The 15,221-nt window shown below is 39.5% G+C and overlaps 1 protein-coding gene across 2 annotated transcripts; it reads right to left on the bottom strand.

The window, feature by feature from the left end:
* Nucleotides 1-1,489: 1,489 nt before the first annotated feature.
* LOC125999547 (YEATS domain-containing protein 4-like) lies at nt 1,490-15,005 on the bottom strand. Of its 2 annotated transcripts, XM_049767628.1 has the most exons (7): nt 14,955-15,005; nt 13,845-13,964; nt 9,128-9,194; nt 8,941-9,035; nt 7,873-7,965; nt 7,699-7,786; nt 1,490-1,656 (listed from the first exon to the last, which is right to left on the bottom strand). In XM_049767628.1, exons 1-7 carry the CDS (start codon nt 15,003-15,005, stop codon nt 1,490-1,492), a joined length of 681 nt encoding a protein of 226 aa, XP_049623585.1. The 2 variants fall into 2 exon arrangements, with proteins under 2 accessions (XP_049623585.1, XP_049623586.1); XM_049767629.1 differs by lacking the exons at nt 8,941-9,035; nt 9,128-9,194.
* Nucleotides 15,006-15,221: the final 216 nt, after the last annotated feature.

Raw genomic sequence — 15,221 nt, 5'->3', positions numbered from 1 at the left:
ATAGAGTAGAATTTCTGCATTATGCATAGGCAATGTTGCCATTTTGGGTGCTGGGTAATGCACATGCTTCCAAAATGCCTTTTTGGAGGGATTCCTGTCCCTAGGTTGCCAAGATGGGTCAAAACACTATTGCATTTAAAATTTAGTATTATTTCATTTTGGGTTTGGGCCACACTGGGGATGCTCAAGGGTTATTTACTCCTGGCTCTGCACTCACCAATTACTACTAGCCATGGTTGGCGTCCACATGGGATGCTGCTAATTGGACACTAGTTGACAGTGTGCAAAGCAAGTGACTTACCTGCTGTGCTACTGTCCAGATCCTAAAATTAGGTATTACAAGGGCCAGGGAGGCAGCTCCTCCAAGGGTCCTGGGAATAGCCCATTCATAGTTGAGTTTAGCCCCAAAGCAGAGCTACGGGATGGAGAGACAGTGTTATAACACTCGCCTTACTTATTTCCAGACCTGGTTAAATACCCAACATCACATATGTGCCATGAGCGCTGCTAGGAATGACCCCTGTGCACAGACCAAGGAGTAGTTCCTTAGTATACCAATATACGATTGGTATATTTCAAAAACAAACAGCAAAACAAACACATTGGGTAATTGTGTAATGTGAGCAAGAAAGGCTATGAAGGAAAAAGTAAAGATATTCGCAGTGATATATGAAGTTTCTGTACATGTTTCCTATATGAATCTTGTAAACATGAATAATTAAATATTTTTCTACAAAAAACAATAATAGTTTTCTAGTTGCTATAAAGTGTTTCTATATGCTAATAAGAGACATGGTCATGGGCAAGGTGGGTAGGGTGCTTACCTTGCATGCACGTGATCTATTTTTGATCCCTGGCACCCTATATGGTCCCCGGGTCCCACCAGGGGTAACCTCTGATCACTGCAGGGTTTGGCCCATAAACAACAAACCAGAAGTGGTCACAACACTATAACTATGATTATGATGATCAATTAACTGTAATCCAAGAACTCTGCAAGTGCTTCCAAAAGGAAGAAACACATCAAGCACAGGATCAGAAACCAAAAATCATATTTATTGAGTACATCAGATTAAAAATGTGAGGATACGACAAGAACTTAAGAACGTAAATATACATTAAGTTTACTACTAATTCTAACTACAAGGGTAGTCTACAAAATCTGTACAAGTCAGACTTTACTATGAAATTCTGATGCCTATCACAAAATAAGCAATAGATATAAGGCAGTACAAAATTTCAAACTGTGCTTAACATCAGGGAATTAGCTAGCAATAGGTCAATAAATACATACGGCTTTCATTTATTATACACACATATTTCTTGAAAGAGTACTTAAAGGTTACAGTTTGCCCGCACTGCTGAGAAATCGATGATCAACAACTATATATGCAGTTTTCCTAAGTAACATTATACCCCTTAAATCCATTCTCCTTTAAAATTCACTTTATTGTCATTCAACTGTCAATGAATTTCTCTTCACAGTTGTTCATATTTCATTTACCTGATCATCTTTAAGTTGTCTAATTTCATTTTTTAAACCATTTATAGCTTCCATGTTTGCTTTTAATCTCTCCTTAAATTTTGCAATTTCAAGGCTTGTCCTTTTTTGGGCAGCTTCTATTTTTTTTCTGGTTTTCATTTCAAGTTCTGCAACTAAGGAAAATACTTTTAAAGAACTATTTCACTTTTCCCACATGTGTAGCTTATGTTATAGTGTAACAAGTATTCCATCACTTTTAGATTCTTTTCTATGATGAAATGTGAGTAACTTAAGATATGTAACATTAAACCCAGGAAGGTAGGTCAGAAAGTCTGAACTCCCAACTTCTGGTCTACCTGGACTTGAATGGAAAAGGGCTGGAGAATGGCACAACAGTTAAGGCCTTTGCCTTAGACGCAAAAGGATGGTGGTTTGAATCCCGGCATCCCATATGATCCCTCGAGCCTGCCAGGAGCGAATTCTGAGCGTGGAGCCAGAGTCTCTCCTGAGCGCTGCCAGGTGTGACCCAAAAACCAAATACCAAAAACCAACAACAACAAATAATGAAAAGATGCTACTTCTTGCCTGCTACACAAACTTTCTGGCGTCTCTTTAAAGGATGTATGTACATAGTAGATTTTTCTTCTTAGGAGCTTGTAGTTGATTCTTTGATACATGTTTCTGGTTTTAGACACTCTATGTTTTGTTTAGGTTAGAAGTTTTTATTTCCATTTTCCTATGATTTGCTTAATCAAACGGCTGCTCTTTTATTATTTACTAGTTTTTCCTTTAATACTTGTAGACAATATTGTTTGTTTACTAAAAACAAACAGGGGAATTGTTGTGTATGTAAACATTTTATTTTATTTTATTTATTTATTTATTTATTGGTTTTTGGGCCACACCCGTTAACGCTCAGGGGTTACTCCTGGCTATGTGCTCAGAAGTTGCTCCTGGCTTGGGGGACCATATGGGACACCGGGGGATCGAACCGCGGTCCGTCCAAGGCTAGCGCAGGCAAGGCAAGCACCTTACCTTTAGCGCCACTTTACCTTTAGGCCGTATGTAAACATTTTAATGGGATTATTATGTTACTGACCCTACCCTGATAGGTGATTGTACCCTACCCTAGGGTGTGACCTGGCATTCTGCTCCCACCCTAGGGTGGTACCTGATTCTGCTCCCACCATTGGGTGGTACCTGATCCTGGGGCATTAAAACAAGGGTCTGTAGAAGGCACGAGGCTTTTTGTCCTGGACCTATTCTTGGGCCTTTTGGCTTTGGCCTTTTCATGGAATAAAGAGCTGTTTTCTTCGGAAGACTGCCTGCCTGTTGGCTTTCTTCCCCTCCGCATTCACCTCAGAACCGCCGACTGAACAGGGTAACAGACGTGTGGTCCGAGCTGGAGGAGAAAGGCCTCATCCTTCATCCCTCCATCAGTCAACCTCTTCAGGGGCTGACTTGCAACATTATATATAAAAAATAGTTTCTAGAACTAAGCAGGAAATTCCGAGGGTAGGAGAAATAGCACAGCAGGGAGGGCATTTGCTTGCACACTGACGACCCAGGTTTGATCCCAAGCATCCCAGATAGTCCCCCAAACGTGCCAGGAGTGATCATGAGTGCAGAGCCACGAATAACCCTGGTTCACACAAGGTGTGGCCGAAACACCAAAATGAGAAATTCTGGTCACTACTTTTTTTTTTTTTTTGGGGGGGGGGCCACAATCGGCGATGCTCAGGGGTTACTCCTGGCTGTCTGCTCAGAAATCGCTCCTGGCTGGCACAGGGGACCATATGGGACACTGGGATTCGAACCAACCACCTTTGGTCCTGGATTGGCTGCTTGCAAGGCAAACGCCGCTGTGCTATCTCTCTGGGCCCTAATTTTTTTAATTTAAGATTCAACAAACATTTCATTTTTATTCATATACTTAGTAACGTAGAAACAGTGAGGTACACAATTCAGAGACATTCAACTATTTATGACAGAGCTTCTCAAATAGTGACGCGCGACCCCAGGGTGGGGGGCGCGAGGCTATCTCTCCGGGCCCGATTTATGATAATCTTAAATCTTTTCTTTTTTTCTTCTTATTAATATATTTATTTAAACACCTTGATTACAAATATGATTGTAGTTGGGTTATAGTCACGTAAAGAACACCCCCCTTCACCAGTGCAATGTTCCCATCACCTTTGTCCTAAATCTCCTTCCTCCCTACCCCACCCCATCCTGCACTCTAGACAGGCTTTCTACTTCCCTCATTCATTCACATAGTTATGATAGTTTTCAAACTAGTTATTTCTCTAAGTGCACTCATCACTCTTTGTGGTGAGCTTCATGTTGTGAGATGTGTCTTCCAGCCTTCCTATCTCAGAGTTATTGCCAAAAATGTCTTTTATTTTTCTTAAAACCCACAGGTGAGTGAGATTATTCTGCATCTATCTCTCTCCCTCTGGTTTATTTCACTCAGCATAATAGATTCCATGTAAATCCATGTATAGTAAAATTTCACAGATATGTGCAACAGGAAGAAATCGCACTACTAGACATATATGCACCCAATGAGAGACCAGCAAAATATCTAATACAATTATTGACAAATTTGAAAGAGGACATCAATAATAACACAATAATTGTGGGAGACCTGAACACGGCCCTGTCAACACTTGTTCAACTAGACTGAAACTCCACAAAAATAAGAGAAATGGAAGAAAGAGGCCTAGTAGATATATTAAAACTATTCTTAAATAAAAAACCTAAAAGATAAATATTTAAAATCACATAATCATTAAAATAATTCTTTTTTTTTTTTTTGTGGTTTTTGGGTCCCACCCGGCAGTGCTCAGAGGTTATTCCTGGCTCCAGGCTCAGAAATTGCTCCTGGCTGGCACGGGGGACCATATGGGACACCGGGATTCGAACTGATGACCTCCTGCATGAAAGGCAAACGCCTTACCTCCATGCTATCTCTCCGGCCCCATTAAAATAATTCTTAAATTTATGTGCAGATAAATACAAAAACAACATCAAACTTTGAAAATGAACTCAGTGTGTGTGTGTGTGTGTGTGTGTGTGTGTGTGTGTGTGAGGTCTTGAGTCATACCCTGCAATGTTCAAGGCTTACTCTGCTTGGCTGTGTGCAAAGCAAATATCCTTCCCTCTATAGATCTGTCTGGCAAACCATATATTATTTCTTGTTTTGGGGGGATCCTCACCCGGTAATGCTCAGGGTTTACTCTTGGAGCTCAAAATATCACTACTGGCTTGGGAGACCATATGGGATGCCAGAGGATTGAACCCGAGTCAGCCATGTGCAAAGCAAGCACCTTCCCCACTGTGTGAACACTCCGACGCCTTAAGCTACTTATATCTCTAAAATTTATTTCTAGAATCGAGATGATAGTAGAAATACCACCTAACATCTATTTAAATGACTTAATGTATATAAAGTATACACTGCCTGGTACATCAAGAATCTTATTACCTTATGATGATAAAACATTAAACAAAAAATAAAAATAGTGTTATTAAAACAAAGCTATTTGGTTACATTTCTAAAGAAAAATCATAACTGCAAAATAGAATACATCTTTTAAATATTCCATTTAGAGCAGCATTGATTGGGTTTGACAACAAAAGAATGCACTCTCATCCGAGTGCCATCTAGTGGACTCATCATAAAAGCATTGGAGTCCTTTTGATAAGATGTCTGTGGTTCCACAAAGAGTGGTGAGTGCAGTTAGAGAAATAACTACACTGAGAACTATCATAACCATATGAATGAATGAATGAGGGAACTGGAAAGCCTGTCAGGTGCATTGGTGGAGAGAAATCAAAACTGGTGGTAAAATTGACCTGATTTATTGTATGTCTGAAACCCAATTATGAAAGACTTTTGTAAATCACAATGGTTTCAATAAAATAAAATTTAAAATAAAAAATATGTCTGTGGTATTGCAATTGAAAATAAGCATGGTTTGAAATTAGAAACAAAACCAGACCAAATTACAAAACTTGGGCATGAGAAGCACTTGACTATTTTAAAATACACTATTGAACCTAATTAGTTGAATGCATTCTATATAGACCTCCTTAATATCTCTCTGTCTCTCTGCCTCTCTGTCTCTGTCTCTGTCTCTTTCTCTCCCTCATTTTTTGGGCCACACCCACATCGCTTAGGGGTTACTCCTGGCTCTAAGCTCAGAAATCACTCCTGGCTCGAGGGACCATATGGGATGCTGGACTTGAACCCTGGTCTGTCCTCGGTCAGCCACGTGCAAGACAAACACCCTACAGCTGCACAATTGCTCCAGCCTTATTTCCATTTTTTCTGCCGGGTTATTAGCTGTTCTGTTTGATGTACATGAGCTCTTTAAATAGTAAAGAAACCAGCATTTGCGATATAATAGTTTTCAGGGTTCACATCTATTTAGTATTCATGACATAGTGTACCTTGATTTTGCTAGCCTGGGGACCACCATCCAGCAGTGCTGTATCAAGTGTTTAGAAAACTTTATTCCCTCTTCCCTCAATTTCCAATCCCTCATTCGATTATACTGGAAAATCCAACTTTATAGATCTTCAAAATAGAATCAGAATCCAACTTCTTCTCATTGCTACTATTGCTATCATTTTGGTTGCCTCCAATTCTAGTACGATCAATATCACTGGAAGAGCTATGTAATGATTTGATCTAATTCTATTCTTTCTGCTTTATAGCCTCTTCTCAGTAAAAGCTAAGACAAGTGATTTTTTTAAATTAGTTTTATAGTGTCACCTTTATTCTCAAAATTCAAAAGTAACTTCATAACGCCTTCAGTTTAATAATCTGAAGTTGTCACAGTTACCAACAACTCATTATATGACCGAATTCTGGGCCACGAACTTTGTACAAAGGGAAGGCAGGTATGATCTCTGAGCAGAGCCATGGGTAAGCTCTGAGAATAGCCAGGCTTACCTCCAAAACAAAGGACCTACCCCCTATTGACTTCTCTACCCTCACTTCTCATGCCCAGTGCCTTGTACACTCTACTTGAGTTTTGACTGCCTCCTGACTATTCAGCAAGGCATGCTGGCATGCTCTTCCTGGAGAGCTCTTCCTACAGGTAACACCTTTCCTTCAGGTAAGCACTGGGCTCACTCTATTAAGCATTTTCTCAAATGCCACCATTTCAAGCAGCAGTTTGACCAGATATTTAAAAGTCCATCTCCTCCATGAAAGATGTTTCCTCTCCTCCTTAATTTTATCATTACTTCACTACCTTATGCTTTTTTTATTTAAAGTCAAGTTTCTTTAAATAGTAAGTCTTTCCCATGAGGACATAGAATTTATGAGAGGAGTATGAGACTTGGGGCCCTCCACTTGGGTGCTCAAGGGTTATTTCTGGCTTTGTGCTTAGGAGTGAACACTGGCAGGGCTTAAGAGACTATATGTGATGTCAGGGATTTGAACCAGGGCTGGTGGCATCCAAGATAAGTCCCTCAATCCCTGTATGAACTCTTTAGCCTCCAGGGAGGACTTTTTGTCTGATTTGGACACTACTCTATCCTCAGAAACATACTATGCCTGGTACACAACCAATGAATGAGAGATCACAGAACTGCTAAAGAGAAACTACATGGTCAGTGACAAATAGGTTCCACCTGGAATGCGAAATAAGGATGGTTGGCAGTAACTGCATGGGGGATAAGTAGGAAAATCTGAGGTGCTGTCAATCAGAGGAAGCTTTACCAGGATTATCAGTCTGTGAGTTTGGTATCCACCATTCCTGTATGAATTTGATACCACATAAAATAATATCAACTAAAAAAGGGCAGACTTGATCATCATCTACAAACATCCTTATAATTTTTAAAATTCATTACAAAACTTTTAACAAAGAGCAGAAAACAGAGAGTGACTGAAAAAGGTTATTAACTAAGATGAACAAAAAGCTATATTTAAATATAATAGAGGGATAAAAGACAAAAGCATGTTAGAGAATGTGAGAGGCTGGTTATCTTTTATCTTTCTGAAATGAGGTCTAATTTGAAAACAATTTCAAATGTCCTTTTTCAAATTCTAATATATATATACATATATATTGATTTTTAAACTAAAAGATCTACTTCAATAATTATTGAATTTCTTAGTCACCACTAAACATACTTTTCTTACTCTACTACATCATAAAGCTTTTTTTCAGTAGAAATTAAGAATTCATGGCACTTACAGTCTGTTTCATGCTTATAGGTGCCTAATGTTAGCAGACGAGATGTTGTTAATAACTCTTGCATCAATGCTGTAGGATCTTGAAATATCTAATTGGACAAAATTAAAAAAAAGTCCAAAGACTTCAGAGTTCTATAACTGAAAAGACAATCAAATTCTGATGGTATCTACTTGCCATTTCATCATAGAAATCAGAAACCACCTTCTGTTCCCCTAGCATTGCATTGGTATCTGATGGAAATAGCTTCAGTAAATGATACAGGGTTACCTGTGAAGTAAATATAGAAGGGATATTGGTGCTCTGGCAAACACAACTGTGACCAATTTCCCAAACCCTGTACTTCAGTTTCTTTGAGGCACAGCAGCCCACAGCCAAACCCAACAGGAGTAGCACAGTTAGGTTTGGCACTAAAAACAAAACAACTGAATAGTGGCATATCACAGAGTTTGTAGACTCAATTTATTAATAGAAAACATATGTAAATGGTAAATTTTAAATGTTTTTTTCTGCTATAATAAGATTTCTTGGTCTTTTTCCATAGAAAATCTCAAACCATGTATTTATATTGATTTTACAAAAGGTACATCACTTAATAATGGATAAATTTATTAATTTAAGTCAAGAAATATCATGTCATATTGCTTTCCATAAAGGTTGAACTAGACGGCATTAATAACTTTCAGACACAAAAGAGAAAAGAGCTGGAAGTTACAGCTCACCTCATGAAGCTCACCACAAACAGGGAGGAGTTTAGTTAGAGAAATAACTACATTTTGAACTATCCTAATAATGAGAATGTACTAGGGAAATAGAAAGCCTGTCTAGAGTACAGGCGGGGGTTGGGTGGGGAGGAGTGAGATTTGGGACATTGGTGATGGGAACGTTGCACTGGTGATGGGTGGTGTTTTTTACATGACTGAAACCCAAACACAATCATGTATGTAATAAAGTTGTTTAAATAAAGAAAGAAATATCATGCCATAACTTTACATAAAATATGTCTGAATAAAATGGTAACGTGGGGCCCAGTGGTGGCACAAATTGTAGGGCTTTTTTTCTAAGATATCTTAGAATGGACTGTGGTTCTATATCCCGGCATTCCATATGCCCCTCAAGCTAGGAGCGATTTCTGAGCGCATAGACAGGAGTAACCCTGGAGCTTCACCTGGTGTGGCCAAAAACCAAAAACCAAAAAACAAAGGTATTAAAAACTACAGATTTTCAAAGAGTAACATTACTCACAGGTCTTTCATTAGGATCCAGGAAAAATATTTTGATGGTTGTTTCAAATTCGCCATATCCTGTTTCAGTAATTTCATAAGGTGGTTTAGTAACAACTGAAGAGAGAAGAAAAATAAAATAATTGTAAATCCCTAGTTCTCTCGTTCCTTTAATTTTTTTGTTATAAGTAAAAAACAACGTACTATACCTCTTAAGAAATTGATGTAACTTTCATGCAATCTAAATTGGACTTTCTTCACATAAGCTGACATATCCTAAAACAGAGAGAAATGAATTATGCATAAAAACTTGGAGAAAAATACATTGAGTATATGTACTTTAATTTTACATAATATACCTCCCTTTAAGTATGTGGCATTTACTTCTTTAAAAGAAATAAACAGGAGCTAGAGTATAATAGTACACAACGAAGGATTGCCTTGGCTTGTCAATGGTCAACCCATATTTGATCCCTAAAAAGACCAATTCCTACGCTCAGAGCTAGAAGTAACCCCTGAATATTACTAACTGTGCCTATGAGGCCCTCCTAAAGACCAGGAAAAAATAAAGCATCGGAAGCCTGAAAATTATTTCACAATTCATAATAAAGTAGGACATACATACATATAATTCACTCAATTTTCATTATATTTGATTCTACACATGATGTTCTATTCAATTATGCTTTACCATATAGTCTACCCCAAGCATTTTTAAACCAAAGAACTCTATAATTGATTTTAAAGAACAAATTGTAGATATAATTAAGTTCAATTAAACTAAGTGATCTAAAATGTTGGGTATAACTCTCAGAGGCTACACTGTGACGCGAGTGCAGTTCATGAGTCCCTGTGGGTGCTGGGGCATCTGGAGGAATGATTTTTCTCTCTGGCCTTGGCGCAGCTGCTCTGAGAACTCCAGCGGCCCTGGGGCTCAGACAGGGATACATGCAAACTGACTTTCTGTTGCTCTTTCTGAATAATACAGAAGGGTTAAGATGTGGCTACACCATCAAAACTCCAGTTCTCAGGGCCACCCACTGTGTTCATAAATGGCTTCTGAATCAGTGTTCTTGGGTCACCCCTGGTAGCTCTCGGACACTCTGGCTGTCCTGGAGTCCATAAAATAAAGACTGGACATGGTGACGTTCCCTGAGATGGCCGTGAGTTTCGCTTCAGATGAATGGCCATGCCTGGACACCTCTCAAATTACACTCTCTATGGATGTGATGCTGGAGACCTCGCAGCACCTGTGGGACATAGGACAATGCAGGATGAAGCCTACACTGATCGAGTGGCTGGAAAAAGGAGCCCTTGGGGGGAGGCGGCAGAGGGACATGTTTTGAGAATGCAGAGCACCAGTGCAGAATTCCACCATTCAACAATTTACTTTTGGAATGTGCCAGAGCATACCTAAGCTTTTAGGGGGCTCAGCCCACCAGATGTATCCTCAGATTTTCCTGGTGTGTAGAAATAATTTAACCCCCATGGTGTTCCTCAAAAGGCCTGCTGTGGACGCCTTTTTCCCCTGCATGGATGGTTGAGGAATTTCCAAAGAGACGCCTGGCATTACATTTTAGCCAGTATTTGACTATCCCTCCTTTGTATATATCAGGCAAAATAATGGTCTCTATCAAATATTTGGCTCAGAAATTCCAGCACCATAGTTTATTAGAGAACCCCCTTTTCTGGATATAGCCAGTCCTAAAAGCAAAGACAATTTTTCTCTTTGCTACTGCAGTTTCTGGTAATCAAGGGCATAACCAGAATGCGGATCTTGACCCTCCTGTAGAAATAAGAAAGCTCATTCTTGGGGATTTGGTTCCTTCCTTCACTTAACCTCTAAAACTATAGAATCCAGCTTAGAAAGATCACGTTTCTAGATATTTTCTACTTTCTGCTAATCCTGATTTTGCAATTAAAGTAAGCTTGCAAGGAGTTACCTTGAGTTGTGACCTTCTCTCTTGTAACTTAGAATTTGTACGTCACACCCATAGCTTAGGTATTGTTATTGTAATACTAGGCTTTGTGATTACAATTATTCTTCACCTGTGGGTAATTTTACCCCTATAAATTCCCATGCTCAAAACATTGAACTTGTCGCACTCCTGCCAGAAACGAGTTGAGCCCACAATCTCTGTGTGGTTTCATTTATTTCATATTTCATATTCAGCCACTTGTGCTTCCGCTTTCTTCTCGTGAAGTGCTATGACCCACAAAAATTGCTGAGATGCAGCATGTCTACAGCAGGGATGGAATCTCCAAACAGGAGTGAGTTGGAAAGCTGCAAAACCTGCTCTGTTTTGTTTGATACTGTGCTGTGGGCCACATCCTTGAGGGAACAGACTTGCCTGTATAGTGATGGAAATGAGGACTCTGGGGTCATCAGTTCCATTGGAGGCCAGAATGATGAGAGTGTCCTCGCTGTGGAGACCCAGTCTATTTGTCACAACACTCCTGAGCCTGGTCCTTCCAGTCCCTGGATTCAGTACTCCACAGTTGGGTCACTTTCTGCCTAGCAACCAAATGTGTTTGCTCTGAGCACCTCATGTCAAGAGGCTCACAAGAACATTCTCCATGGAGTAGGACTCCTACAGGCAATCAATGAGGCAATGACTTCCCTGTGCATAGCACTGTGATATACCCTCAGATACCCCTATTACACAAGACTCCTCTGACAGTTAGCAAAGTGAAAACACTCTGAGTCAAAGGCCACACCCAAATTATCCTAAAACTAAGAAGTTGGGAAAGGCAACAAATGTCATATATGTCTTGATTTTGGCAAGGCCTTCGATTACTCTTCTTTCCTATTGGAGACAAGAAAATTCATATAGGAAAAAGCTTATACATGTCAAGAATGTGGGAAGGCCTTCACTCAATCCTCAACGCTTATTAGGCTCAAGAATACTTGTACAGGAGAGAAGCCTTATTCATGTCAGGAGTGTGCGAAGGCCTTCACTCAATCCTCATTCCTTATTAAGGACATGACTATTCATACAGAAGAGAAGTCTACATATTAGGAGTGTAGGAAGGCATTCACTCATTAATCATTGCTTTCTGTCCACATGAAAATTCACACAGGAAAACTAAGTAAATTGATGCCTTTTGAAGTGGTTCATGTCGGGCCATGCATAGACATCTCCATTTAAGGGTACTCAGGCCCACTAGATGTATCCCTGGATTTTCCTGTTGTGGAGAATTGAGAACCCTAGAGGGTTCTTTAAAAAGCCTGCCCCTGTATGGAGGTTTGAGGAATTTCCCAAAAGATATTTATGAGATGTGTGTTATGAAACTCATATTAAATTAACTTCATATTATTCGGCCTTAAAACCAATTCTCCATTCTACTGATATTTACAGGCAAAATATAGTCTTGATTAAAACCCCTTTCCTGGATAATATTTAGCACTAAAATCAAAGACAATGGTTTTCTCATTTTCAAAATGTCCTTGCATCCTCAGTTTCTGATATTCAAGGGCTTAGCCAGAAATCAGATTCTGGGCTATTACCTCTTCCCAGAAAATGGAAACTACACCTTAGTGGATTTAGCTCTTTCTTGAACTTGATCTCTAAAATAATATAACCCATCCCAGTGAAGATAAAGTTCCTAGAATTTTTTCTACTTGTTAATGATTCTTTAGTTTGCACCTGACGTTAATTTGCTAAGAACTGCCTTGAGTTGTGACCTCCTTGTAACTCAGAATTCTTACCACTCACACCCAGAGCTTAATGTACTGTTTACTGCTAAACTCTGCCTTGTTATTGTAAACATTCTTCTTAATACATGTTATTGACTTTTACCCTATATAAAACTCCCTGATTAAAGATTAAATATGTTACACGCTCTTCAGAAGCTGGGTACCCAAACAATTCATTTGTGTAGTCTCATTTTCTTAAATATTATTTAGTATGCCAGTCCATGTTTCATCCACTACCTGAAGTGGGTTATTGAAGCCCACTGAATCTGTAAGACAGAAGCCACTTGCAGCAGGTCCCCATTTGTTTCCCATTTGGTACTATATCTCAATCAGTTCGTATTTTTCTCCCTGAGGGGAGGGGTTTGAATTTTGGAATTGAAGTTGAATAAACTGAAGGAGAACTGTATAGCCCTGAGCAGCACCAGGAATGAGCTCCAGAAATAAAGTTTTAAATGAAAAAAACCATTCAAGTGAGTTATTCTGACCTACAGTTTGCCCATAGTGTAATTTATGTAGCCTTCAATGATTTTAGTAAACCTAACATTGTGTATCCATGACCAAACACTTATCAATTTTATTACACACCAAGAAATCTCATTAGCAGGGTTTCTCTAAAGCCTTTCTACCTTCTGACAAATACTCTTTTTGGTATAATCACATAACATATAGCCTTTTATCTTTTTTCTCACTTACCATGTTTTTCATTATCTTTCATTGAGAATTAGCATGTATTTTTGTATCTTTTTATTGCCAAACAATATTGCACTATATAGATACTCATATGTAAGTTTTGGTTGTGGATTTTGGAAAGTTCTAAGTACGGAATAGGTTACCCATTCAATAAGTGCATTTATTTGGAGGGGGAATCATGCTGGGCATTGCTCAGGGGTTACTCCTGGCTCTGCATGCAGATATCACTCCCGGCTGGCTCAGGGGTCATGATGTATACTTGGATTCAAACCACCTTTCATCCCAGATGGTCTGTGTGCAAGGCAAACACCTACCTCTTCACTATCTGTCCAGCCCCCTCTTTCAATAAGTACCTTTTAAATATATATATATATATATTATTTAGGCTGTATTCTAGGTTCTGGAATTCAGCAGCAAAATGGAAAGAACAGCAAAATTATTATAAAATTATAAGTTTAGAAATATTATGGTGAAATATAATTTAATTTTATGTAAACCAACTGTAGATGAAGATGATCATAGAAGAAACAAGTGCCTACCTCATTTATATACGGTTTCACATACACCGTCCACTCGTGGGTATGCCCGTCCTCTTCTCTTTCCTTTCCAAAATAGCGAGCAACATTACCATAAACTATTGGTTTAACGATAGTAACTCCCTAAAAGAAAAAGAATAACTAAATAAAATAAAAAGCACAAATGTGGTTGGAGAGACAGTACAGAAAGTAGAGCATTTATCTTGCACATGGCTAACAATAGGTTCAAATTTCAGTACCCCATATGGTCCTCTGAGCCTACCAGAGTGATTTCTGCAAGCAAAGCCAAGAGTATGCCTTGCGCTATCACCTGTGATGAGGGATTTAAATTGTTTTGCTTTTGTTGTATTGGTGTGGGGGGCACATCTGGCAGTGCTCAGTGATTACTCTTGGCTTGCTCTGCACTCAGGAAACACCCCTGGCAGAATCAGGGGACTGACTATATGTGATGCTGGGAATTGAACCCAGGTCACCCTGTACAAGCCAAACGTCCTACCTGCTGTGCTATTGCTCCAGACACAATTGATTTTTATGGTACTGACTTCTCAAGCATCATACAAATAGTAGGGCAATTGGCTAGAAAATTTGGGGTAAACAAAGGTAAGCATTTTTTTGTTTTCTTACATGTGTTTGGTTTTATTATTTTGTTTGGGGCATCATCAAGAAATGTCTGGCTCTGGTTTACCTAGTAGAGTTCAGGTAACAATATGCAGTTCCAGAAATTAAAATGGGGTTGAATGCATGCAAGAGATGCACGCACCCCTTTACCATGTCTCCATTCCTTGCAACTGTTTTCTTTCTTTAGTACAGAAAAATTGCAACTAATCAGTAAAACCACAATTTCAAAAATAGTAACACCAAGAAAGGAGTTTTTAAAAATTGATTAAAGACCACATTATCACCAGGAATATCCCTGAGCACAGAGAAGGTATGTCCTGAGAACCACTCTGTGTGGTCCCCCGACCAAAAATTAATGTAAATAAAAATGAACACTACACTGTGTGAAATCATCAGTGTGAAATCAGAGGGAGGCTCCTGGCCTCTGACAACAATTAGAGGATCTGGGGGTCGAGCCCGGTCCCGCTGACTCTAGCTGCCTGCCCGGGCACTGACCTTCATTCTCCCGCCAGAGTCAGGCCCGAATTCGGCCATTTTCTGGAACATACTGCCTGAGGAAGAAGCCATGGTGCCTCCACAGAAAGACTCGGGGGGGGGGGGGCCTTCACACACACAGCGTTGTCCACGCAGCCTCCTCGGAGGATTCCAGAAGCTGGAAGTGCAGGCGTTGAGGAGGTGGGGGGACATGCGAGGACCTTGGACTGTCCCGGGTGTCTAATCAGACGCCGTCTATCTAATCAGACAACGTCTATCTAATCAGAC

Source organism: Suncus etruscus, chromosome X (assembly GCF_024139225.1).
Source record: "Suncus etruscus isolate mSunEtr1 chromosome X, mSunEtr1.pri.cur, whole genome shotgun sequence".
In the NCBI taxonomy this organism is placed as follows: domain Eukaryota; kingdom Metazoa; phylum Chordata; class Mammalia; order Eulipotyphla; family Soricidae; genus Suncus; species Suncus etruscus.
The sequence above is the reverse complement of the archived record's forward strand: the minus strand, read 5'-3'. Positions and strand labels throughout refer to the sequence as shown.

What these genes read in the sequence shown, in the direction of transcription:
- LOC125999547 (XM_049767628.1), bottom strand. Translation starts at nt 15,005, where the DNA reads ATGTTCCAGAAAATGGCCGAATTCGGGCCTGACTCTGGCGGGAGAATG. An exon ending in ACTCTGGCGGGAGAATGAAG is followed by an intron (nt 13,965 to 14,954) that starts GTCAGTGCCCGG and finishes TTTTTCTTTTAG; the next exon opens with GGAGTTACTATCGTTAAACC. An exon ending in TGAAACCGTATATAAATGAG is followed by an intron (nt 9,195 to 13,844) that starts GTAGGCACTTGT and finishes TCTCTGTTTTAG; the next exon opens with GATATGTCAGCTTATGTGAA.